The sequence below is a fragment of the Delphinapterus leucas genome, chromosome 3 (genome assembly GCF_059928025.1).
Source record: "Delphinapterus leucas isolate spDelLeu-1000000601 "Yukka" chromosome 3, BTC_Dleu_Yukka2, whole genome shotgun sequence".
NCBI lineage: Eukaryota > Metazoa > Chordata > Mammalia > Artiodactyla > Monodontidae > Delphinapterus > Delphinapterus leucas.
In genome coordinates this window covers 114,015,680-114,043,161 of record NC_143131.1, presented here as the reverse complement: position 1 = coordinate 114,043,161, position 27,482 = coordinate 114,015,680, and the positions used below count along the sequence as shown (strand labels likewise).

The following is a 27,482-nucleotide window of genomic DNA, read 5'->3' as shown; positions in this document are numbered from 1 at the left end:
TTACCCTCTACAACGTTCTTTTTCTCGGTGTATTGAATTATAATTGACATAAAGCACTGTATACGTTTAAGGTGTACAGCATGATTTGACTTGCATGTATCATGAAATGATGACCACAATAAGGGTAGTTAATATCCATCATCTCACATACAGAAAAAAATGGTTTTTTCCTTGTGATGAAAACTCTTAGGACCTACTCTCAACAACTTTTCCTACATATCATACAGCAGTGTTAACTATAGTCATTGTGTTGTACATGACATTCCCAGTACTTATTTATCTGATAACTGCAAGTTTGTACCTTTTGACCACTTTCCTCCAATCATCCCTCCTCCTCCAACCCTCTGCCTCTGGTAACCACAAATCTGATCTTTTTTCCTGTGAGTTTGGGTTTTTTTGTTATTTTTTTTTAAGATTCCACATATAAGAGGGATTATGTGGTATATGGTATTTTAATTTCTCTATCTGACTTATTTCACTTAGCATAGTGCTCTCAAGGTCCATCCATTTTGTCTCAAATGGCAGAATTTCCTTCACCTTTATGGCTGATGAATGTTCCATTTTGTTTTATATAGGTGTGTTGTGTGTACGTGTATCATATTTTCTTTATCCGTTCATCCATTGATGGACACTTAAGTTTTTTTCCATATTTCCATATCTTGGCTGTTATAAATAATGCTGCAGTGAACATGGGGTGCATATATCCTTTTGAGTGAGTGTTTTTGTTTCCTTTGGATGAATACCCAGAAGTGGAATTGCTGAATTATGTGGGAGTTCTCTTTTTAATTTTTTGAGGAGCCTCCAAAATGTTTTCCATAGTAGCTGCTCCGGTGTACGTTCCCACCAGCAGTGTACCAGGGTTCTCTTTTCTCTACATCCTTGCCAACACTTGTTATTTCCTGTCATTTTGATAATAGCCATTCTAACAGGTGTGAGGTGCTGTATCATTGTAGTTTTGATTTGCATTTCCCTGATGATTAGCGATGTTGAGCACCTTTTCTTGTACCAGTTGGCCACTTGTATGTCTTCTTTGGAAAAATGGTCTTGAGTTTTTTGCTCTTGAGTTGTCTGAGTTTGTATATATTTTGGATATTACCCCCTTGTCAGATAAATGATTCACAGATATTTTCTGCCATTCCATAGGTTGCCTTTTCACTTTGTTGATTGTTTCCTTTGTTGTGCAGAAACCTTTTAGTTTGATATAGTCCTACTTGTTTGTTTTTGCTTTTGTTGCCTTTTCTTTTGGTGTCAAATCCGAAGTCATTGCCAGTACTAATATCAAAGAGCTTACTGTCCGTTTTCCTCTAGGAGTTTTATGGTTTCAGCTCTTATGTTCAAGTTTTTAATCCATTTTGAGTTAATTTTTGTGTATAGTGTAAGATGTAAGTGGTGCAGTTTTATTCTCTTACATTGGCTGTCCAGTTTTCCCAACACTATTTATTGAAGACACTGTCCTTTCTCCATTGTATATTCTTGCCTCCTTTGTTGTAAATTAAGTGACCATATATGCCTGGGTTTATTTCTGGGCTTGCTGTTCTGTTCCATTGATCTTTGTGTCTGTTTTTATGCCAATACCATACTGTTTTCATGACTACAGCTTTGTTATGTAGTTTGAAATGAGGGAGCGCGATGCCTTCAGATTTGTTCTTCTTTCTTGAGATTGCTTTGGGTATGTGGGGGTCTTTTGTGGTTCCATACAAATTTTAAGATTGTTTATTCTATTTCTGTGAAAAATGCCATTGGAATTTTTTTTCACATTTTACTATTTTTTTTAAATTGAAGTATAGTTGATTTACAGTGTTGTGTTAATTTGTGCTGTACAGTAAGGTGATTCAGTTATACATATATATACTTTTTTTATTAAGAGCACATTTTATTTTTTAAATTTTATTTTATATTGGAGTGTATTTGGTTTACAATGTTAGTTTCAGGTGTACAGCAAAGTGATTTAGTTATACATATACATACGTCTATTCTTTTTCAGATTCTTTTCACGTATAGGTTATTGCAGAGTATTGAGTACCCTGTGCTCTACAGTAGATCCTTGTTGATTATCTATTTTATATATAGTAGAGTGTATGTTAATCCCAAACTCCTAATTTATCCTTCCCCTCCCCCCTTCCCTTTTGGTAACCGTAAGTTTGTTTTCTAAGTCTGTGAGTCTGTTTCTGTTTTGAAAATAAGTTCATTTTTATTATTTTTTAAGATTCCATATACAAGTGATATGATATTTGTCTTTCTCTGTCTGACTTCACTTAGTATGATAATCTCTAGGTCCATCTGTGTTGCTGCAAATGGCATTACTTCATTCTTTTTTTATGGCTGAGTAATATTCCATTGTATATATGTACCACATCTTCTGTATCCATTCCTCTGTTGATGGACATCTAGGTTGCTTCCATGTCTTGGCTATTGTAAATAGTGCTGCAATGAACATTGGGGTACATGTATCTTTTCAAAGGATGGTTTTCTCTGAATATATGCCCAGGAGTGGGATTGCTGGATCATACGATAGCTCTATTTTTAGTGTTTTGAGGAACCTCCATATTGTTCTCCATAGTGGCTGCACCAATTTACATTCCCACCAACAGTGTAGGAGGGTTCCCTCTTCTTCACACCTCTTCAGCATTTATTGTTTGTAGACTTTTTGATGATGGCCGTTCTGACCGGTGTGAGGTGATACCTCATTGTAGTTTCAACTTGAATTTCTCTAATCATTAGAGAATCTTTCCATGTGCCTTTTGGCCATCTGTATGTCTTCTTTGGAGAAATGTCTGTTTAGATCTTCTGCCCATTTTTTGATTGGGTTGCATGTATTTTTTTTGCTGTTGGGCTGCATGAGCTGTTTTGTATTTTGGAGATTAATACCTTGTCTGTTGCATTGTTTGCAAATATTTTCTCCCATCCTGTGTGTTGTCTTTTTGTTTTGTTTATGGTTTCCTTTGCTGTGCAGAAGCTTTTAAGTTTAATTAGGTCCCATTTGTCTGTTTTTGTTTTCATTAGCCTAGGAGGTGGATCAAAAAAGATATTGCTGCGATTTATGTCAAAGAGTGTTCTGCCTATGTTTTCCTCTAAGAGTTTTATACTGTCGTCTTTACATTTAGGTCTTTGATCCATTTTGAGTTTATTTTTGTGTATGTTGTTAGAGAATGTTCTAATTCATTCTCTTACCTGTAGCTGTCCAGTTTTCCCAGCACCAGTTATTGAAGAGATTGTCTTTTCTCCATTGTATATTCTTGCCTCCTTTGTTGTAGATTACTTGACCATAGGTGCGTGGGTTTATTTCTGGGCTTTCTGTCCTGTTCCATTGAGCTCTCTTTTTGTTTTTGTGCCAGTACCATACTGTTTTGATGACTGTAGCTTTGTAGTATGGTCTGAAGTAAGGGAGCCTGATTCCTCCAGCTCCGTTTTCCTTTCTCAAGATCGCTTTGGCTATTTGGGGTCTTTGGTGTTTCCATACAAATTTTAAGATTTTTTTGTTCTAGATCTGCAAAAAAAATGCCATTGGTAATTTGATAGGGATTGCACTTAATTTGTAGATTGCCTTGGGTAGTACAGTCATTTTGATTCTTCCAATCCAAGAACATGTTATATCTTTCCATCTGTTTGTGCCATCTTCGATTTTTTTCATCAGCGTCTTATAGTTTTCAGAGTACAGGTCTTTTGCCTCCTTGAATCGGTTTATTCCTAGGTATTTTATTCTTTTTGATGTGATGGTAAGTGGGATTGTTTCTTTATTTTCTCTTTATTATCTTTTGTTAGTGTATAGGAATGCAACAGATTTCTGTGTATTAATTTTGTATCCTGCAACTTGATGGAATTCATTGATGAACTCTAGTGGTTTTCTGGTAGCATCTTTAGGATTCTCTATGTATAGTATCATGTCATCTGTAAACAGTGACAGTTTTACTTCTTCTTTTCCAATTTGGATTCCTTTTATTTCTTTTTCTTCTCTGATTGCCATGGCTAGGACTTCCAAAACTATGTTGAAGAAAAGTGGCGAGAGTGGACATCCTTGTCTTGTTTCTGATTTAGAAAAAATGTTTTCAGCTTTTCACCATTGACTCTGATGTTAGCTGTGGGTTTGACATATTGACATATGGCCTTTATTATGTTGAGGTATGTTTCCTCTGTGCTCACTTTCTGGAGAGTTTTTATCATAAAAGGTGTTGAATTTTGTGAAAAGTTTTCTCTGCATCTATTGAGATGATCATATGGTTTTTATTCTTCAATTTGTTAATGTGGTGTATCACACTGATTGATATACAGATATTGAAAAATCCTCTCATCTCTGGGATAAATCCCACTTGATCGTGGTGTAAAGTCCTTTTAATGTACTGTTGGATTTGGTTTGCTGGTATTTGTTGAGGATTTTTGTCTGTATTCATCAGTGATATTGGCCTGTAATTTTCTTTTTTTGTGGTATCTTTGTCTGCTTTTAATATCAGGGTGACGGTGGCCTCATAGAATGAGTTTGGGAGTGTTCCTTCCTCTGTAATTTTTTGGAAGAGTTTGAGAAGGATAGGTGTTAGCTCTTCTCTGAATGTTTGATAGAATTCGCCCGTGAAGCCATCTGGTCCTGGACTTTTTTTGTTGGGAGTTCTTTTGGGTTTTTTTGTTTTGTATTTTTGTTTTTGGCTGCACTGCAGCTTGCGGGATCTTAGTTCCTCAACCAGGGATTGAACCTGGGCCCTCGCAGTGAAAGCACTGATCCTAACCACTGGACCACCAGGGAATTCCCTGTTGGGAGTTTTAAAATCACAGTTTCAATTTCAGTGGTTTTGATTGGTCTGTTCATATTTTCTATTTCTTCCTGGTTCAGTTTTGGAAGATTGTACCTTTCTAAGAATTTGTCCATTTCTTCCAGGTTGTCCATTTTTTTGGCATATAGTTGCTTGTAGGTAGTCACTTATGATTCTTTGTATTTCTGTGGTGTTAATAGTAACTTCTCTTTTTTCATTTCTAATTTTATTGATTTGAGCCCTCTCCCTTTTTTTCTTGATGAGTCTGGCTAAAGGTTTATCAATTTTGTTTATCTTTTCAAAGAACCAGCTTTTAGTTTCATTGATCTTTTCTATTGTTTTCTTTGTCTCTATTTAATTTTTTTCTGCTCTTATCTTTGTGATTTCTTTCCTTATACTAATGTTGGGTTTTGTTCTCTTTCTAGTTGCTTTAGGCATAAGGTTAGTTTGTTTGAGATTTTTCTTGTTTCCTGAGGTAAGATTGTATTGCTATGAACTTACCTCTTAGAACTGCTTTTCCTGCATCCCATAGGTTTTGGATTTTCATGCTTTCATTTTCATTTGTTTCTAGCTATTTTTTGGTTTCCTCTTTGATATCTTCAGTGATCCATTGGTTGTTTAGTAGCATATTGTTTAGCCTCCACGTATTTGTGTCTTTTGTTTTTTTTCCCTTGTAGTTGATTTCTAATCTCATAGCATTGTGGTCAGAAAAGAGGCTTGATATGATTTCAGTTTTCTTAAATTTACCAAGGCTTGATTTGTGGCCCAAGATGTGATCTGTCCTGGAGAATGTTCCATGTGCACTTGAGAAGAAAGTGAATTCTGGTGCTTTTGGATGGAATGCTCTATATATATCAGTTAAGTCCATCTGGTTTAATGTGTCATTTGAGGCCTGTGTTTCCTTATTGATTTTCTGTCTGGATGATCTGTTCAAAGATGTAAGTCAGGTGTTAAAATCCCCCCACATTATTGTGTTACTGTCGATTTCTCCTTTTATGGCTGTTAGTGTTTGCCTTATATATTGAGGTGCTCCTATATTTGGTGCATATATATTTACAATTGTTATATCTTTTTGAATTGATCCCTTGATTATTATGTAATAGCCTTCTTTGTCTCTTTGTAACATTCTTGTAAAATCTATTTTGGGGACTTCCCTGGTTGTCCAGTGGTTAAGACTCCACACTTCTGATGCAGGGTGGCACAGGGTTCGATCCCTGGTCGGGAAACTGAGATCCCACATGCTATGCAGCGTAGCCAAAAAAAAAAATTAAAGTCTAATTTGTCTGATATGAATATTGCTACTCCAGCTTTCTTTTGATTCCATTTGCATGGGATACCTTTTTCCATCCCCTCACTTTCAGTCTGTGTCCCTAGATCTGAAGTGGGTCCGTTGTAGCCAGCATATATACAGGTCTTGTTTTTGTATCCATTAAGGCAGTCTGTGTCTTTTGTTTGGAGTATTTAATCCATTTACATTTAAGGCAATTATCAATATGTATGTTCTTATTGCCATTTTGTTAATTGTCTTGGGATTGTTTTTGTAGGTTTTTTTCTTCCTTTCCTCTTTTGTTCTCTTCTTGTGTAATTTGGTGACTATCTTTAGTGTTGTGTTTGGATTGCTTTCCCTTGTGTGTGTATGTATCTACTGTAGATTCTTGGTTTGTGGTTCCCATGAGATTTTGATATAACAGTCTGTATATGTAGAAGATTGTTTTAAGTTGCTGGTCTCTCAGTTTCAAATGCATTTCCTGTATCCTGCATTTGTACTCTCTTCTTGTGTGTGGATGATTTCCTACCTTTACTGTGTGTTTGCCTTTACTGGTGAGCTTTCCCATTCGTACTTTTCTTGATTGTAGTTTGGGCTTTTATCTTCTGCCTAGAGAAGTTCCTTTAGCATTCGTTGTAAAGCTGGTTTGGTGCTGCTGAATTCTGTTAGGTCTTGCTTATCTGTAAAGCTTTTGATTTTTCCGTCGAGTCTGAACAAGAGCCTTGCTGGGCACAGTATTCTTGGTTATATACTTTTCCTTTCCATCACTTTAAATATATTGTGCCACTTCCTTCTGACCTGCAAAGTTTCTGCTGAAAAATCAGCTGATAACCTTATGGGGATTCCCTTGTATGTTATTTGTTGCTTTTCCCTTGTTGCTTTTAATATTTTTTCTTTGTCTTTAATTTTTGTCACTTTGACTAATATGTGTCTCAGCATGTTCCTTCTTGGGTTTATCCTGTATGGGAGTCTCTGCACTTCCTGGACTTGAGTGAGTGTTTCCTTTCTCATGTTAGGGAAGTTTTTGGCTATAATCTCTTCAGATATTTTCTCAGGCCATTTTTCTCTCTTCTCCTTCTGGGACCCCTCTAATGCAAATGTTGGTGCATTTAATGTTGTCCCAGAGGTCTCTTAAACTGTTCTCATTTCTTTACATTATTTTTTCTTTGTTCTGCGGCAGTGTTTTCCACCATTCTGTCTTCCAGCTCCTTATTTCTTCTTCTGCTTCAATTACTCTGCTACTGATACTTACTAGTGTATTTTTCATTCCAGTTATTGAATTGTTCATCTTTCTTTATTCTTTATATTTTCTAGCTCTTTGTTAAATGTCTCTCGTATCTTCTCGATCTGTGCCTCTGTTCTTTTTATGAGACCTTGGCTTATCTTTAATATCATTCTTCTAAATTCTTTTCAGGTAGGTTGCCTATCTCCACTTCACTTAGTTTTTGTGGGTTTTTATCTTGTTCCTTTGTCTGGAACATATTTTTCTGCCATCTCATTTTGTCTAACTTTCTGTTCTCGTGTTCCCCTTCTGCTGGCTGCAGGACCGTAGCTCCTCTTGTTTCTGGTGTCTGCCCTCTGGTGGGTGAGGTTGGTCCTGGACTTGTGCAGGCTTCCTGGTGTGAGGGACTGGTGCCTGCCCTCTGGTGGGTGGAGCTGGGTTGAGTTTCTCTGCTGGGCAGGACTGTGTCAATGGGTGTGTTTCGAGGTGGCTGTGAGCTCAGCACAGCTTTAGGCAGCCTGTCTGCTGATGGTGGGGCTGTGTTCCTATCCTGCTGGTTGTTTGGCCTGAGGTGTACTAGCACTAGAGCCTGTAGGCTGTTGGGTAGGGCCAGGTCTTGATGCCAAAATGGTGACCTCTGGGAGAGCTCACGCCAATCAGTATTCTCTGGGACCTCTGGCACCAGTGTCCTTGCCCCTCCACTGAGTCACAGCCGACCCTCGCCTCCTTAGGAGACTCTCCAAGACTCGTAGGTAGGTCCAGCTGAGGCTCATGTGGAGTTACTGCTGTGCTGGGTTCCAGTGTATGTGAAACCTTGTGTGCATCCTCTAAGAGCAGAGTCTCTGTTTCTCCCAGTTATGTAGAGCCCCTGCACTTAAGCTCCATTGGCCTTCAAAACCAAATGCTCTGATGGTTCCTCCTCCTGATGCCAGACCACCAGACTTGGGAGCCTGACGTGGGGCTCAGAACTCTCACTCCTGTGGGAGAACATCTGTGACATAATTATTTTCCAGTTTGTGGGTAAGCCACCCACTGGGTATGGGATTCGATGATGTCATGAAAGCACCCCTCCTACCATCTCATGGTGGCTTCTTCTTTGTCTTTGAAAATATCTTTTTCGGTAGGCTCTAGTTTTTTTTGTTGATGGTTGTTCAGCAGGTACTTTGGTGTTTTCGTGAGAGGAGGTGCGCTCAGGTCCTTCTCTTCTGCTGTCTTGGCCGGGGATCTCTCGCCATTGGAATTTGATTAGGGATTGCATTGGATCTGTAGATTGCTTTGGGTAGTATGGACATTTTAACAGTATTAATTCTTCCAGTCCTTGAGCATAGAATATCTTTCCATTTATTTGTGTGTTTAATTTCTTTCATCAGTGCCTTACGGTTTTCACCATGCAGGACTTCCACCTCCTTGGTTAAATATAATCCTTGGTATTTTATTCCTTTTAATGTGGTTGTAAATTGTTTTCTTAATTTCTCTTTATGATAGCTCATTATTAGTGTATGGAAACACCACAGAAATCTGTGTAATGATTTTGTGTCCTACAACTTTACTGAATTCATTTTTTCTAACAATTTTTTTGGTGGAGTTTTTAGAGTTTTCTGTGTATAATATGTCATGTTCAAATAGTGACAGTTTTACTTCTTTCTTTCTGATTTGGATGCCTTTTCTTTTTCTTGCCTAATTGCTGTGGCTAGAGGAAAAGAGGAAAAAGAAATTTTAAAAACTTTCAGACAAGTGAAAATGGAAATATAACTTACCAAAACTTATGACATGAACCAAAAGCAGTTCTAAGAGGCAAGTTTATAACAATAAATGCCTACATCAAAAATTTTTTTAAATCTCAAATAAAAAAACATAACCTGAAGGAACTAGAAAAAGAACAAATGAAGCCCAAAGTTGGCAGAAGGAAGGAAATAACAAAGGCCAGAGAAGAAATGAATGAAATAGAGATTAAAAGAACAACAGAAAAGGTAAATGAAACTAACAGATAAACTAAAGATAAGTAATCTTTCCTATTGGTTGTTCAGTAACATGTTGTTTAATCTTCATATATTTGTGATTTTTCTAGTTTCCTTCTTGTAATTGATTTCTAGTTTCATACCACTGTGGTCAGAAAAGATACTTGACATGATTTCTTACATTTATTAGTGCTTGTTTTGTGGCCTATCATGTGGTCTATCCTGGAAAATGTTATATGTGTACTTGAGAGGAATGTGTATCCTGTTGATTTGGGTGGAATATGCTGTGTATATTTTTTAAATCCATCTGGTTTAACATGTCATTTAAGGCCAGTGTTTTCTTATTGATTTTCTGTAAGGAAGATCTGTCCATGGATGAAAGTGGGGTATTAATGTCCCCTGTTATTATTGTGTTGCTGTCTTTTTCTCTTTTAGGTCTGTTAATATTTGCTTTATATATTTATTTGCTCCTGTGTTGGGTGCATAAATATTTACAAATATTATATCCTCTTGTTGGATTGACTCCTTTATGATTATGTAATGACATTCATTGTCATTGCAGTCATTGTTTTAAAGTCTGTTTTGTCTGATATAAGTATAGCTACCTCAGCTTTCTTTTGGTTTTTATTGGCATGGAAAATGTTCTTCCATCCCTTTACTTTCAGTCTGTGTATATCCCTACATCTGAAGCGTGTCTCATGTAGGCAGCATATAGATGGGTGTTGTGTACTTATCCACTCAGTGTCTTTTGATTGGAGAATTTAGTGCGTTTACATTTAAAGTAACTATTGATAGGTATGCACTTATTCCCATTTTGTTAATTGTTTTTTGGCTGTTTTGTATTGGGTTGGTCAAAAGGTTCACTTGGTTTTTTCCATAAGATGGCTCTAGTACCACTTAGTTGTCTTTAACTTCATTTGAAAAAAATTTTGTTAGATTGTATTGTGACAGCTGTCATATCAGCATGCATTTTTTTTTTTTGCGGTACGCGGGCCTCTCACTGCTGTGGCCTCTCCCGTGCGGAGCACAGGCTCTGGACGCGCAGGCTTAGCGGCCATGGCTCACAGGCCCAGCCGCTTCGCGGCATGTGGGATCTTCCCAGACCGGGGCACGAACCCGTGTCCCCTGCATCGGCAGGCGGACTCTCAACCACTGCGCCACCAGGGAAGCCCCAGCATGCATTTTATAAAAGACCTCAAAATTGGTGAATTTTTGTGTAGCCTTTTTAATACTGAAGATGGCAGAAAAAACAACATTTTAGGCATATTATGCTTTATTATTTCAAGAAAGGTAAAAATGCAACTGAAACACAGAACAAAGATTTGTGCAGTGTATGGAGAAGGTGCTGTGACTGATCAAATGTGTCAAAAGTGGTTTGCGAAGTTTTCGTGCTGGAGATTTCTCCCTGGACGAGGCTCCACGGTCGGGTAGACCTGTTGAAGTTGATAGCAATCAAATCGAGACATTAATTGGGAAAAATCAACATTATACCAACTGGAGATACTGCATACTCAAAATATCCAAATCAAACGTTGAAAATCATTTGCACTAGCTTGGTTATGTGAATCACTTTGATGTTTGGGTTCCACATAAGGTAGGCAAAAAGAAACCTTCTTGACCATATTTCCCCATGTGATTCTCTACTTAAACGTAATGAAAACGTTCCGTTTTGAAAACAAATTGTGATGGTTGATGAAAAGTGGATACTGTATAATAATGTGGAACAGAAGAGATCATGGGGCAAGCGAAATGAACCACCACCAACCCACCAAAGGTCAGTCTTCATCCAGAGAAGGTGGTGTTGTGTATATGGTGGGATTGGAAGGGAGTCCTCTACTATGAGCTCCTTCTGGAAAACCAGACGATTAATTCCAGCAAGTACTGCTCCCAGTTAGACCAACTGAAAGTATCACTCCATGAAAAGCATCCAGAATTAGTCACCAGAAAACTCATAATCTTCCATCAGGATAACGCAAGACCGCATGTTTCTTTGATGACTGGGCAAGAACTGTTACAGCTTGGCTGGGAACTTCTGATTCATCCGCCATATTCACCAGACATTGCACCTTCAGATTTCCATTTATTTCAGTCTTTACAAAAATCTCTTAATGGAAAAGATTTCAGTTCCCTGGAAGACTGTAAAAGGCACCTGGAACAGTTCTTTGCTCAAAAAGATAAGAAGTTTTGGTAAGATGGAATTATGAAGCTGCCTGAACAATGGCAGAGGGTAGTGGAACAAAAGGTTGAATACATTGTTCAATAAAGTTCTTGGTGAAAATGAAAAATGTGTCTTTTATTTTTACTTAAAAACCGAAGGCACTTTTTGGCCAATCCAATAGTTCCTCTGTTCCTTTCTTCTTTTCTTGCTCTCTTCCTTTGTGACTTGATGATATTCTTTAGTGGTACACTTACAGTCCTTTCTCTTTTGTGTATATACTATAGGCTTTTGCTTTGTGTTTATCATGAGGCTTATATATAACAACTTATAACAGTCTATTTAAAATTGATAACACATTTGATCCCATTCGAAAGCTCTATATTTTCACTCTTCTCTCCATGTTTTATGTTTTTGACATCACATTTTACACCTCTTTATCTTGTGTATAGTCCTTAATTAATTATTGTAGTTACAGTTATTTTTAGTACTTTTGTCTTTTAACCTTTATACTAGCTTTATAAGTGATTAATCTACCACCTTTATATTTACCTTTATCAGTGACAAAGGTACTTGTACTTTTCATATGTTTTCCTGTTACTAATTAGTGCCCTTTCTTTTGAGCTTAAAAGAAGTCCCTTTATTATTTCTTTTAAGGACAGTTTAGCGGTGATGAACTCCTTTAGCTTTTGCTTGTCTGGAGAACTCTTTCTATATTCTTCACTTCTGAAGGACAGTTTTGCCCGGTAGAGTATTCTTGGTGGGAAGTTTTTTTTACTCTTAGCATTTAGAAAAATCATGCCACTCCCTTCTGGCCTGCAAAATTTTTGCTGAAAAATCTGCTGATAGTCTTATGGGTTTTTTGTGTGTGTGTCGCAGGTTTTCTCTTGCTGTTTTAAAGATTCTCTCCTTGTCTTTAGCTTTTGCCACTTTAATTATAATGTGTCTTGGCATGGTTTTGTTTACGTTCATCTTATTTGGAACTCTCAGCTTCCTGGCAGGATTATCTTCCTTTTTATGGCTAAATAATATTCCATTGTGTGTGTGTGTGTGTGTGTGTTTGTGTGTGTATCACATTTTCTTTATTCATTTGTTGATGGGCACTTAGGTTGTTTCCATGTCTGGGCTATTGTAAATAATGCTGCTATGAACATGGGGATGCAGATATCTCTTCAATATAGTGTTTTCATTTCCTTTGGATATATTTCCGGAAGTGGAATTGCTGGAGCACATGATAGTTCTATTTTTTATTTTTTGAGGAACCTCTATACCGTTTTTCCATAGTGGCTGAACCAATTTACAATGTGGGGCAACAGCTTTAATGCAGGTAACCATATGCAAATGAATCATTGCTGAAAATTATCAGTATTAATTATCACAGGTTAGGCTTTATAACCTGGCTGCATAGGCAGCTGCTGACTTGTATCAGGGGCCCAGGGAGCCTTTCAGATCCCCTCCTCCCAGTAAAACCAGCTCCAATTCCCAGATGCTTGAAATTCTATCATTTAGGGCTTTCTGACCTCTTCAAATCCAAGTATCCTTGGGCAGAAGCACTAAATATTTATCTACTTAGCAACTGCATTTCATTCCCAAGCATTTACTGAGCACCTCGTGTATGAATGGTGTTCACTGGGTAGAGTAGTGGCTTTAAAACTTTTTTGCTTGCATACTTCCTAAAGCAGTTTTGAAAATCTTCATAGCTCATACATCTAAAATTTGACAGCTAAACTTCTCATAATAAATTTAAATATCTACTACAAAGGGTATAATTTTGATATATAATACATATTGAAATTTAAAAAGAAAACCCTCACCATTTAAATGTATCCAAAGAAATCTACTTACTGTGATGATTTGATATACCACAAAATACACAAACAGGCTCTTTTTTAACAGTTGGAAAATTTATATAATTTTACTCCTTTGAGCCCTTATTTTCCTTTCACTTGCCCCACAAATTTTTATCCTAATGTAACACTTTTTTTTTGCTTGTAGTATGTTAGTGATTTGCGCAACAAAAATAATGTACGTAAATTTAAATTCATTTTGAAAAATTTTCTTGTGATAAAAGCACTAAATATTATGGTTTCCACAGGATTGGATAGTTATCACATTTATTAATAATACACAGTTGATCAAACTGAAATACTTGACACATTTTAATTTTAACTATTAAGGAGGAAGTAAAATTTTTTTGGAACTGTATCATGTCGTGGAATGCATGGAGATAGTTTTTTCAGTTAAGTACCCTAAGATGAATGTTGCTCATTGTAAAAATGAGTCATCGTCCTATATTTTATTTATAGGTATAAGTGCCTGGGAAATCTTGTTCACAAAAGTAATTAAATGGGACTGGAAAGGATTTTGTTATAGCAACATCACTCAATCCTCTGAACTCTTTCTGAGTTACATGCCAACAATCACATAGTAATCTGTCATCAATTTGTTTTAATAAATGTTTTATTTTAGAATGGTTTTAGATTTACAGAAGTTACAAGGCCTGTATAGAGAGTTCCTGAATATCCCTCACCCAGTTTCCCTGTTGTTAACATCTTCCATAACCCTGGTACATTCATCACAACTAAGAAACCCGCATTGGTACGTTACTGTTAACTAAATTCCATCAATCTGTTCTTTAATGGTCTATCAGCTGTTAACTCAATTTGGTATTTCTTCAGTTTTGTTGAAAGCACAGAATTAGAAACATCTGACTTGTGAAAGGATTTGTCATCCCGTCTTTGCTTTTCTTATTTCCTGGAAAGTATATCAAAAAGGCTTTACTAAGACTTACCATGTAATTGTTGATTATACCTGTCAAATCTGATACACTTGAAGTGTTAGGAAAACCAAAATAGTGATAATTTTACTATATCTTTGCTAATACCATGTTTCTTGTTAAAATGCTTTCTGTCTTAGCATTTATATCAAAATCTTGGAGCATCAAATTTAGCTCATTTAATTAATGGAAAATGTTCCAGATTAGCCACATAACCTAAATGCCAAAGCAGTCCTTATTGTTAAAGCACTTAGTAAAATTAGACCTTATTTTTCAGTGTAAGTAAAAATATTAATACGTTAATGAATTTGAGTATTAAAAGGGAAAATAGATAGGGCACGGGCCTTGCCCTGAGTTTTCTGTCCAGATCCTTCCTTCAGGAAGCCATGGCCACTTATCATATTTTATATATTTTATAATATTTCTCACCCCGTACTTTGTTGATTTGCTCCCACTGGACCATCCTCAGGAGTAATGTCCTTTTTGATAATAATTGGGGAAGGAAAAAGTACCTAAACAAAAATTGCTATTGTGCCCACTTTTCTCACTCAACAATATATCTGAATGCAAAAAATCCCCAAATGAGCCAAAATATCCATTTCTAATACAAGCCTCATCCTTGACAAAAATAAAAGACTGAGAAAGACATGTATCCCTACTTGAAGGGTGGTGCTAATATTCACTCTTGGGAACTGGGAGAAATGGTTGTGAAGGGAGACCCAGCATGAAACCTTGATTGCAAGCATAGATCACTCTTAGGGCAGATCCACTTCAGGAAGAAGTACATTAGGCAGCAGAGGATCTGGAAAGTAATCATACCTCTCTATACAACATACCTTTGCAAGGCTCTTGGAAACCCCAGAGGACATATACTTCAGTCTGAACGATGCTGGAAAGAGGCCCAAGAGCCTGCCAAGATCCATGCTCACTGCAGGGGGGTGGGGCATCTCAAGGGGACAGATAGGCTTACCAACAGCCCCCATATGGATCCTTCTCCAGGGCAGGTCTTAATGAAAGAGGGTGGGAGAGTCTTGCCTCCTGGGCTCGGAGGGTTGGAGGGTGATGATCCTTGGTCTGAGTTTTGGCTCTTTGAGAACTAAGGATCCAGAGCAGTTTGGTTTTTGCCCACAGACGTGAATACTGTACAGGCATCTAGAAAGTGAAGACCCTGAATTAAGAGACATTTACTTGGTCTAAAGTTATGCTAGTGGTTCTGTTCTAAATTATCACTGTGAAGTTTTGCCTTTAGGTAGCTCTTTTTTTAAGATTATAAAGGTGATGAAAGTACAGTTTAGCACTCTTTACCCTTGGACTTCAAAGTAAGCCTGCAGCCCCCACTTTGAAAAATGCTGAGAACTAGTAGTGGTTTAGTTTCCTGTTTTCTCTTGAGTATTATGGGCAGTCACCTGCCTGTTAGAAAAGCCCAGATTCACGTGGTCTCCATCTGTGCAGGCCTCATACTGACTCTTCTGTTTGTGCAAGAAGAAGCAGGGAGAAGTCAGCAAGGCAGCCAGCGCTGACAGCACGACCGAGGGCACACCCGCCGATGGCTTCACTGTGCTCTCCACCAAGAGCCTCTTCCTCGGCCAGAAGGTAGGCAAACGCGGGCCCCGGTCTGCTCGCAGGCCCTGGGACAGGTGGGTGCCTCCACCAGCAGGAAGGCTGACTGAGGACCACTCCTGGCCTCATGGGCTGGAGGAGAGAGTGGGGCCTGGGGCGGCTTTAGGAGAGGACTCGGAGGGCTGGACAGGGTGCTGAGGGGAGACTGGCAGGTGGGGAGAGGAGATGGTGGTAAGGAAGAGGGACAGCAGCTCCTGTGGGGGTCGGGACACCCTGGGCTTAGTCTGTGGAAGGAGCTGTGTATATGGGATGACCTGGTCATCCTGTAGTCCTGCCCAGAAAAGCAGCTGGAAGTCAAAACTGGGTCCTAGAAAGGGAAAGATCTAGCAGGCAGTCCAGGTGTTCCGGTGGGCACGGAAGGTGGAACCTTGATCCAGGGGGCGGGATTGTTGCTAGACACACTGTGCCACCTGAGGACTCCTCAAGCCAATCGTTTGTTCGTTTTAACCGTGGGCAATATGTTTTCAGCCGCCCCAGTGATGCAAATTTGCCAGGACGCCATGGTTTTGTAACAAATGATTCACTTTTGTTGAAAATAAAAATGATGCAAAGGCTTTTAAGACCTGAGAATGAGAGTTCATATTTCTCTGTTAACGCCAAAAAAGGGGGTGGAGAGAGAGTGGGAATTACTTTTCTGAATTTTTTTTATCCTACATTAAAAAAAAATTAAAAGCATGGATTTGAGCTTCCATGTAAATCGCATTTAGTTTGCATGTGGTGAACAACTTGGTTCTGAAGCTGCATCATTTTTAAAACCTCACTGTCAGTTTTCTTTGGCATCTCAGTGACACAGTCCTGCTCACGTCATTGCAAGTGCTCCTTCTCCCCCTCCCTCTTCCTGTCGCTAATTGCACTCAGGCTCCCATGATGCAATTCCTGTGGAGGACTCTGTGTTCCAGCAAATAACCATTACAGTGTACATTTTATAACCATTATCTGTATTTTGTATGCATTTTTCAAAGGAAAAAATAAGCAGCACTATCTGTCATCTTAAGGTCTGGGGCTTTGAAAGTTTTTGTTTAAAATATTTTTTATTTATAAAATTTCAGCTCAGCAGTGAAGGCAACCACCTGGGTTTACTTTCACACCCTTTAACCTGTCCTTTGGGTAATATATGGAAAGTTAATGTGACCTGTCATCCAAATTGCTTTGGTTTGAACTAAAGTGCAAAAAAGCTCTGCGATTTAGGACTAGCTCCAGTGTGCTTCAGATCCCTAATGCTGACGATTAGAGCCCGGACTTGGAAACCTGTTAAGCAGGTAGAACAGTTCAGTGCCTGGGTCCACCCTCTCCCTCACTCCTTCCCGTACCCCACTCTCGCGTGCCCTGACCCTGGCCTCTCCCTTCCCTGTGTTCTTCTTGCTCTCTCCTGCTGGTTACCCCAAAGCCAGCATCAAGTCAGAACTCCTCACACCCCCTTGCTGGATTTCCGGAATAGCCATACAAATGTCCATGTACAAATGGAGATGCCCTTCTTGCCCTTCTTGGCCTTGGGATCAGGGCCTTGTCTGCTGCATACGAGCCCTGGAAGGGAAGGGAGGCAACAAAGACTGCAGACACATTGCTAGCTCCTCTGCAACCAAGCAGTGCCATCTCCTCCATTTTGGGTACAGCCTGGTCTCAGGCCTCAGGACCAGGCACCACAGGCAGGAGAGTACCAGAAGGTGCAAATCCAGCTAATACTGACTATACTCCACTCACGGTCGGGGAGGGAGAGTCCAAAAAGCTATAGGGAAGCACTGATACTCTATAGTCATTTACAGGCATGTTATCTAATATTATTTAGGAAATAGAGGAAAATGGAAGATGGAGGCTTGACAGCAAAACTAATGTGGCTTTTTGATATCTTGACTTCTGGAGGGAGAGCCTGAAGGGACTGGTTGAACTGGAGCCCGGTGTGACATGGTCAGCTGTGAGAGAAGGGGCTGAGTGCAGAGCCAGGAAGTACACCTGCCTTCTTTCCCGCATCACACAGGCCGGTGTGCGTGGTGAGAGCAGAGCCCCAAACTACCACAAGGCGGCCCTTTGCTTCCAGCTTAACGACCCAGGACGCACACCTCCAGGATGGGCTACCCCCAAATCCAGCCCTGCGGGTGCCCTTTAGCAGGGTAAACTGTGTCTCCCCCAAAGTGGTGCCACAGAATAAAGCATCGTCTCAAGTCAGCCTGGGCACCCTGTTAGAAGCTAGTGTCCTAACAACACTTTCTGGAGCGCTGTGCCCTGCAGCATGAGAGGGAATAAGTATTCATAGCTGAGAGCGTTATTTTGAAGCAGGACCTTCTGGCCCTTTATAAATAGTTTTTACTGTCGAGTGCAAGTCATGGCATTTAGTGCAAAAGGGGCCAGAGTGGTCAAACTGACACATAGGAATTTTTACACAAAGCACATTTTAAAGTGTCATTATTACAGACATTAATTGTGACTTGGATTTTAGGAAGTGTTTCAGAAAGGGTACTTTACAATGGTGACTGTATGGTGCTCTGTGTTCTATGAGTCTTACTTTCCACCTGTGACAGTGAAACCAACGCTGGAATAATGCAAAGCAAGCTGAGGTCAGAAAGGTGATACTGTGCTTGCTACAGCCCTGAAAGGCACAGTTGCTAAGCTACTTGCAGGAGAAGCTGGCCCAGGGCTTAGGAGCCTGGGATCCAATTGTTGATGATAATGTATCTCACATACTGACGTCTCAGGAGTAACCGCCCTCGTTGCTCTCTGATTTTACCCAGTATTCACACACATTGTTGAATTGTTTTCAAAAGGGAAACAGTGCTGTGAATCTGAATCGACTAAATGTGTTTGCTTTGTGGTTCAGTGGAGATTCTCAGCTTCTTCTCAAGATTTAAAAAGCTTAATGTCCAAAAAAAGTACTTCCAATGTGTATTTCTATAAATCTGTGTCAGTGGTAGTAAGCGACGTAGGCTTCCTTGGAAGAGTCAGTATTATTAGAAGCAGTTGGGAAAGCAGTGTCAGGAGGGCATGCGTGTGTGTCTCCCCAACTATCAGGATTGCAGCCACAGCCCTGTGGGCCGCTAGAGGCAGGGGTAGGTACCATGGGTTTTCTTCCTCAGATCCAGACACCCTAGTCCCGGGGGCTGGGGAACAGTAAGGAGAGAGGGAGCTCTTGAAGCAGGAATGAGGAGGAAAGGCCCACCACCCTCTTCCACCCTATGGCTGACGACTGGCTTCTGAGACAGTTTAGGACGCTGATGAAGCCATGCTTCTGGGCCTCCAGCAGTGCGCACAGGGGTCCTTGTCTTTGTGTGGCACATTCTAGCCTGAAACCCACCAGATGCCACCTCCAGGCCTGAGGCGTCTGGGAGAATTCAGGCTGGAGATGCGTGCAGGCTGGCAGCGTAGCACAGAGGAAGGAGTCCCTCCACCCCAGAGGCCAGGGCAGGAATGGGCCCTGGAGCAGGCCACAGGGAACACATGGTGATCCATGAGGAAGTGGAAACAGTTCTGTGGAAGACCTCACCTCTCCATCCTCCTTAGTTAAAGTGGACCCTGGGGACAGGAAAAGCGTTGCATTTTATGTGGTGGGCACAGGGAAAGGAGTCTTCCTTGTCCATTTTGAGGGAATGAGAGATACGAACAGGCTAGTCTGGACAGTGACAGGCTAGACTTAACAGGTCACTCAGATAATCTTTAAAAATCACGTTTATTTCCTAAAATTGAATTTCTGATCACATATGTAAAAAAAAAAAAAAAAAAAGGATTGTACTATTTCCCGTAGCCAAGGAGGTCATGTCAAGGCAGCCCAGATGTCCATCCGGTAGCCCCAAGCCACCGGCTCCTTCCTTATCATGGGCAGGCTGCCTCCCGACCTGCTCTCAGTGGTGGGTGCCGTCCTCCCTTCCAGGATTGCCAGGTTAGCTCTGAGCCACCTCAGGTCCCAGCCAGGCCAAGGGCCCGGTTCCTGAGCTCTGGCCTTTCCGTTAGCTCTGCTTTCGGGGAAGCGGTTTGTTCACTTCATCTTAAAGTTGTGTCTGGATGTTTGACATTCAGTTCCAGCTCTGTTTGTGGGCCTACAGAAACCCGAGCACTGTCTTAGGTATGGGATGGCCCTTGGGCAGGAGGCAGCCTGCACTCTGCCTTCAAGGAGCTTGTAGCCTAACGAGTTCACATCAGGAGTAGACAACAAGGGTTAACTGGGCATAACCCCTCGAGGGGAGACTGGGTACTGTAGACATCAGAGGCTGGCTCCAGCAGAGCCCACTGACATGAGCATCATCAGGTCCCCGTGGTGGAAGAGATCTTGAAGGACACTTAGCTCAGTCCCCTTCCCCCAACCCTGCAGCCAAGTGGGACCCCCCCTTCTGCTCTATAACTGGCACTCTCTCCAGTGGCCAGCAATCTTCACAGATACTTTAAATCACCATTCTGTGGTTTAAAACTTAGTTTTCCATCTTTCCCAATGTTAAGACAAGGAAGTAGTTACCTTGTTCATATTCTGAAATCATTAATGACCCTCTTCCCTCCCAGAAAATCAGACTAAACTTGGGAATTTTCACAGTTGCCCAGAAGTCTGATTTCCCAGCCCACAAATACCCCTGCTCTGCCATGTGCTTCAGACAGCTGTGGGCCCCTTTGGCTAAGAGGCCCAGGTGAATTTGACCCTGGGTGGGCTTAGTGGGGCCTGGGACCTCCTAGGACTGGGCATCTATCCTGGGCCTGCCAGGCCTGTTGGTGTGTGTCCTCGGCACAGTGAGATCCTTTTCAGGCATGTGTATACGTGGCCTCTGCTTATCCTTCTCCTGTCCAGGGGAGCTTCTGTTCTTGTTTCATGACCAGATGATCAGATCACTGTTGGCTTCTGCCCCCTGGGCCAGCCTGCCCAAGCCAAGATGATTGCCCATCTGTCTCTCCAAAGTGCCTGAAGCAATTTGTCCTCTCCCCTCCCCATTCCTCTCCCAAACACACAAACACAGACCGCCCCCCTCCCCCAAGCACATGCTTTATAGTCCTCTATAATTGTACATTTTTAATAGCAATACTGTTTTGTGGCTCAGCCCCTCACCCTGAGGACTTCTGCTGAGCCTGGTACCCAGCAGAGCATGATGTGGGTGAGAGTGAAACTGCACTTGGTTAGCTGGGGCTTCTCCATTGCTGGTGGCAGTGGCTCCCTGATGTGCAGGATTCAGTGCTTCCAAGAGCGGGGCTGCTTCTGCTCAGAGGGAAGGTGGTAAGCCCTGAGTCAGCTGGGAATTCTGTTTGCAACCGCTCCCTCGCTTCAGCAAGGCCACAAAACCCCGCACTTTCCCCCAGAAAGCCCTAAAGAGCAGGGGGGGGTGCTCCCCAGGCAGAGGCAGAGACAGTCTACCAGGGTCTCCCCGGCTAGTTGAATCAGAGCCCATGGCAGGAGCTGATTTTCCGGTGAGACATTTCTGAATACAAATCCAGAAGTGTGTATACAATTAGAAAAAAATATCATGAAGTTTAAAGATTTAAACATGTATGGTTTTTAAACAAACGAAAAAGGAATCTCCTAGATGTCTTTAAAGTGTATTCATTCATAACACCAAGTGAAGTGTTCTTTTCCCTTTTTTCTCCTTTCCCTTCCTCCCCCAACGATCTCCTGCTGCTTCACACAGTGTAGGTTTTTATTTTTGGTGGAGAGCAGGGAGTACTGGCTTAATTTGAGTTTTTATAAACAGCATTTGCTTGAAGTCATATGCAGTACTTACATGATACCATAATCAAACCCTTCACCCTTGTCCTGAACCCTAAACCTTCACTTGCCTTACTCTGAGACCCCGACCCCCCCCCATTGTGTGCCCATCCACACCCCTTCCCCCTGAACCAACACCATTAGCACCCTCTCCCTGATGCTGTCTCTTCTGTGCCTCTGTCCTGGCATCAGGACCTGTGCTCTGAGAGCTTCACTGTGTGAGGGCACCCCAGTGGGCTTCCTTCAGCTTCAGGAATGCCAGTGGCTGGCCCCTAATTACCCTGCAGTGCTGGGAACCACACCCCAGAAAGTCCAAGTGGAGAGAGCTTGTACCTCTTCTCTCTTTGAGCCCTAACTAAAAATGAGGCGTACCACACTGTGGCGGGGCCTAGCCAGAGTCCTTCCCCCGGCCATAAGACCGAATTCATTTCCACAACTTTCAGTCGAAGCAGGTCCCTTTTTTGAGAATCTGCTGATTGCATCTGGGAATCAGAAATGTGGGTTTCTATTTCTACTGCTTATAGCACGTCAGGTTTTTTGTTTGGTTTTGTTTTCAACAAAATGTTTGGCCCCAGAAATTCAGGGACTTGGAGCTCAGTTGCCAAGAGCTTCCCAGCTGAGTGTCTGCACGCGGCCCTCTCCTGGGAGTGAGCGCCTGGACTAAGCACCGGCCCTGCTGGGCCCCGAGGGTGCGGTCAGCTCCCCAAGCCGGGCCTGCAGTTGGTCTTGGTCATCCGCTCCTCTGGGCATTGCTGTCTGCTGCATCTGGTAGGGATGTCTGTCACTGAAGAATAGCCATCTTCCCTGAGAGAGTGTGAGTGCTGAGCTGCAGGTGCTTGGCCCTAAGAACAGGAAGGGGATCCTGGGCCAGCTAATTCCCCCTGCCCTCTGACAGCCAGCCTAGGCCTTAGGACTCCTCTCAAACTGAGGGTTGCCATGGCACCAGAGTAACAGTGGGGAGGGAGGACGTTCAGCGGTTCTTTACAAAGACTCAGGTGGTAGGGTACTCATAAAACTCACTCAAAGAAAATGCTCTACCCCTTGGGCCTCAGAGTAGCCTCACCAACAACGTGAACAGTTTAAAAGACACACTATCTTGCTGGAGAACTGCTGTGTCTCTTCCTGGGTTTGGCCAGAACTTCAGTATTACATGACTAACAGGCACGTAAAATTAGATGTTACTAAATAACAGGCCATTCTTGCTTCTCACCACCCCTGAGCAGGGCACAGGAGCCAGCCAGCTAGTAGTCACGGTGATGGGGACAGCCTCAAAGACCCATGACCACTTGGAAGAGAATGGTAGAGCTACGAGGGCTTTGCCCAAACCAGCTAGGACTTCCGCACCATCCCAGTGCTCAAAGAAGGGGACGGTCACATATACCACCCCACCCTACCCCAGCAATGAGTACTTGACTCTGGGTCCTGAGAGCTGCTGTACTTGGGCCCCCAGATCACAAGTTCTTTTCAAGGGAAGTGGATCCACCAGCCTGATATGGCTTATGCCTCCCTTTGGCCCCAGGCATCACCAGGCAAACACGTTCTGGACCCTCAGCCTAGCTTGCTTCTTTTTAGCATCCTGAGTGGCATTTGAGTCTTTCATTTGACGTGGATTCAGTTTAGCCAGTGACTCCCTCTTCCCCTTTGTGCCCAGTGCACCTGGAGTGTCCACTGCCCTTCATCTGTATCCCAAGGCTCACGTCTCTGTGACTTCCCAGCTGTCCTGTTATTTCCCACCTCATGCTTTTCTTTTCAGCTGAACCTTATTCACAGTGAAATCAGTAATTTAGCCGGCTTTGAGGTGGAGGCCATAATCAATCCTACCAATGCTGACATTGACCTTAAAGATGACCTAGGTAATTGGGGATGGGGTTTGGCACCATCAGCTGTCAGTTGAAAAGTTATGGAACCCAGAATTTTGGCTCTTCATCTTCTCAAACTTCAGATGGTCAAACCAAATTCCCAAAAGCAAGATTAATGTTTGAGGGTAGACATTGAATGTCTACTTACTTCAAGCCATTCCAAATGGGAATGATCTGATTACGTCTTATTAAGCCCGATTGGCTGCTTTCTCCTTGATTATAAATATATTGCCATCTAAATTCTCTTCCATAATGATCACACTGACTGCTGGTTACTCGGGGGGGATTTTTTTAAAACTGTGTTATTTTTGGTTTTTTTTTGTTTTTTTAAGAACTGAAAAATCTCAGGTAACTACAAAATGATAGTTTCTCCATTTAAGCCTTAATTAGAAATGACAGACAAAGCATGAAAGCACTTGAGAAGGGAGACAATTAAGCTGCATCAGTATACTATTAAGTTGTCTTTAATCCACCAGCAAATTGGTTTTCCCCAAATTTACCACCTACTGTCACTTCGACTTCTTCTACAACTGAAAACAGTATATGACTGAGTGCCACCTTCATGAATTACTTGGCTCGTGTATGATATTAAAAAGAAGGGCAATATCTCTTTCTGAGTGAGTTCTTCCAGAGGAAAACTGCCCCAGAGCCATGGCATCTCCCTGCACAGGAGGGTGGACGGTTCAGGGCAAGCTGAGGGCTACCCCTCAGGTGTCCCACTCTGTGGCCTCACCTTTACAGAGAAGAACTGTCAGCTTAGGGCACAGTGAAGGCTCCTGTTTCCTTAGCTGTGAGCCTTGCGGGGGCAACAGACTAGCAGGTTCCCACCAAGGCAGCCTTGTGCCTGATGCTGACTTAGGTATGTTTTGTGTATCTTTAGTTCCCATCTTCGGCCACCTTTGTAAGATGGCAGATTTCCTTACCGGGAGAGATGCTCATGCCAGAGCCCAGGCCCGACCCACACAGACTGGGTACAGTAGTGGGCTGAAGACATGAGAACTGGGACTCAAAAATGCACTGCTTGAACTTGTTTTCTAACAGCCTTAAACAGATACTTTCTTTAAAAAGACAAAAACAAAAAAACCCCCACAAGCTAGAAAAAACTAGGATCCTGTCTATCCCTAGTATATTTTATATGTAAAATACATAAAAATGAGATTGATCAGAATAAGAGGTAGGCTGGAAAAATATTTTTACACATCGAGGGGGAAAAATAAAGGCATTCCTCTGCGCACACCTATACTGTTTTCTCAGTTTTCAAGAGACGTCCCTCGAAGGTAGACAAAATGATGAACATCACAGGAATAAAAATCAAACCCTAAAAGATGACTACTGCCGATAAAATGGAGAAACTTGTTGTTTTGGTTCGCCTGATAGTCCACGTTTTTTAAAAAACAGATGCCATGTTTTAGTAGCCTTCTCAGTGGGGTGCCAGTCTCACAGGCTTTTGCGAAGTGAAGTGGGGCATTCGTTGTTTTGTTATTTCTTTTAACCTTTGGAAATGATCTCATGTGTCTGTTTCTCTTTTTTTGGACTTGTCATTCAAATGTTTAATTTAAACATGTCACATTTGATATTCCTCCTCCTCCTCTCCTCACCCCCATCCACATGTGCGCACACTTCGTGGACTGATTGCCCTTTTGGCTCATATGTTGGAATCGACCAGGTAGGCCAGCCCTGCCATTGGGGCCTTAGTAAATGTGCCTGTGCGTGGGTCTCGGTCCAACACAGTTGATATACATCTGTTTACCTGTTATAGTTGCAAGTTGTACAGGCTGACATTGCCTCGATCGACAGTGATGCTGTCGTTCACCCGACAAACACTGACTTCTACACCGGTGGTGAAGTAGGTAATGCCTAGCTGGGTGCTGCCGAGCGTGTGTGTGCATGGTCAGTCAGCCGCCGCAGACAGCTTGATCCTTTGACAGCTATGCAGGGCTGCATTCATTTCACACTTCCAGCTGTCCTGACCTTCCCCAGGTCTCCTGTCCCCGGGTTGTGAATGCGAGAACTACAGCTAACTGTCAGCCAGGTTGCATCCTGCAGCTCACAAATGGGCACACTTCTGGTTTGGAAACTGGTTCAGCAACATTTCTTCACTGCTTCCTGAGGCACCGCTTTGTGGGAGACTGGGTTCACACGTGATTTGAGCTGCAAGCGGGATGCAGACAGATCGGCTCAGTGGCATCCAGGACCACTTCTGTGCCCCCCGTGGACCAGACACACAGGAATGCCTATGCATGGGTCTGTGTCAGAAGCACACTCATTCCTGAGATGGCCTTCAAGCCTTAGATGCACGTGGGGGGAATTTTAGAACACTCCCACACTCAGGGGTTCTCAGGCCTTATGTGTATGAAGCCACCTCATTCTGATGTGCTGTTCCTAGATCACTCTTGAGAAACACTCTCCTAGACCCAGAAAGCTCCTTCCTCTCCTCGGCAGCTGACACACGTGGTCAGCTGGCTTCTGGCACTGAGTAGCTGAGGGTGGGGTGAGGCGGAGAGAGCATGTGGCGTGCCAAGTACTATGACTGCAGACCCGCTGCACGAACATAGATAGTGCCCTGCTTTAAGAATGTGTTGAGGGGCCTTTATAATGAGGAGGCATCCAGGTGTGATGGCAAAAAAGTACAGGTTTGGAGCTAGGTAGAAGGATCCTGAATCCTAACCTTACCATTTACTGGCTATGGGGCCTGGGCAAGTCACATAACTCCTCAATGCCTTGGTTTTCCCTATCTGTAAAATAATGGTGATGAAGAGAATTATGTTAAGTCATGTAACCAAAGCACGCTGCTTCATTGCCTGGTTCATGATAGGTGCTTATTGCAAAGGTCTTGCTCTCAGGTGCGTATATGATTTTTACAGTAGGTGTGCTGGTGCTGAGAGCAGCATTCTGAGTATAGATTCAAACACCAACTTCCAAAGAGAATGGATACATTTCTAGTAAGGGCAAAAGTGAAGTCATCTTGAAGGATGACGCTGTTGAGATTCACGTGAGTGTCCCAGACACTGGAAGTGCAACAGCTTAGCAATCTGTAGCTGTCCAGCTCTGTTCAGTGTCACTCACAAAGCCTGCTGTTCACAGTCTGCCCCAGCCACTTTGATTTGGGCTAATTGCTCTCCTGGGCATTTTGGATTTTGGACAAGGATAGAAAGACAAACTGGATGGAAAGTCAGGATTCGCCAAGCCTGCCAGGCCCAAATGAAATCAGGCTGTAGGCAATTAAAATAAACTCCCCTTTCCCAAGATTTTGGAGGAGTTTAAGAGCTCCTAAGTCAGGCAGCTTAAGAGAAAGATACTTCCTTTCTTAACCAAGTGAAAACTTGATGGGAGGGAAGTACTTATTTGGAGGAAACTAAATAAACGAACAGCTGAGGGCTTATCTTTCAGCCAGGAGTGACTAAGGCCTAGGTTCATCCTGCCATCCAGAACTTCGGGTGAAATGGAAATTGTGAAACTTGCTGGGCAGAAGAATCTCGCCCAGGCTCAGGGAGAGGAAGAAGGGGCCAGCCTGCTGCGGCTGTGAAAGTGTTTCCTCAGGATTAGCCACACCAGGAGGTGGAGCTGGAGGCTTTGAGGCTGGCGGGGGCCAGACGGGGTAACGTGCAGAGCCAACTGTCCCCCCCCCTCTGCCCCCAGAAGAGCCCAGTCCTTCCTAAACCACGAATGGAACCGGTCTCCTTGGAATAATGACAGTGCTAGTGCTTTTCTCTCTGACATGCTTGCCCTTAACCCATTCATATGCACAGGTTAGGCATGAGTAGCCTTGGTGACATGTAAGTAACTCGGGTCCGAGAGCTCAGCCAAGGTTACGTCGTACATCACTCGTGGATACTGTCACAGCAGGTCCAGACAACCTGACTGGCCAAGGAGGAAAGACGGTGCCAGGACCAGAACCCAGGTCTTCCAAAGCCCACCTCAGTGCTTTTTCTCAGCGAACCATTCCAAACTAGTACTGAACCCAGATCTCTTGCAATACCAAAACAATGATCAACCAGATTCACACATGGTCTCAATTGGTTCCAGTTCCCACTTTGATGTGTGAGAGGGGAAAAGAGGAAGCGAGGATGTAATCACTCCACTTCTCATACTTGGTGTGAATTCCTGAGTCCCGAGACTGCTGGAAGAAGGAATGCGAGTGCAGGAATGCTTAGCCCCAGTGATTAACTTTTACCCATCGAAAGTTCTTTCTAACAGTGAAATAGACCACAGGCT

At 42.3% G+C, this 27,482-nt stretch overlaps 1 protein-coding gene across 13 annotated transcripts in view; it reads left to right on the top strand.

The window, feature by feature from the left end:
• The window catches only part of MACROH2A1 (macroH2A.1 histone), an 80,219-nt gene that overhangs the window by 37,507 nt on the left and 15,230 nt on the right, over positions 1-27,482 (top strand). For 8 of the 13 annotated variants that reach the window (XM_022588846.2, XM_089908464.1, XM_089908465.1 and 5 more), the window contains exons 5-6: positions 15,603-15,713; positions 23,162-23,261. In XM_022588846.2, coding sequence (XP_022444554.1) covers positions 15,603-15,713; positions 23,162-23,261 — 211 coding nt within the window. Of the gene's footprint in view, positions 1-15,602; positions 15,714-23,161; positions 23,262-25,026; positions 25,118-27,482 lie in introns of all 13 variants that reach the window. The other 5 variants (XM_022588849.2, XM_089908462.1, XM_022588848.2 and 2 more) reach the window with 3 other exon arrangements.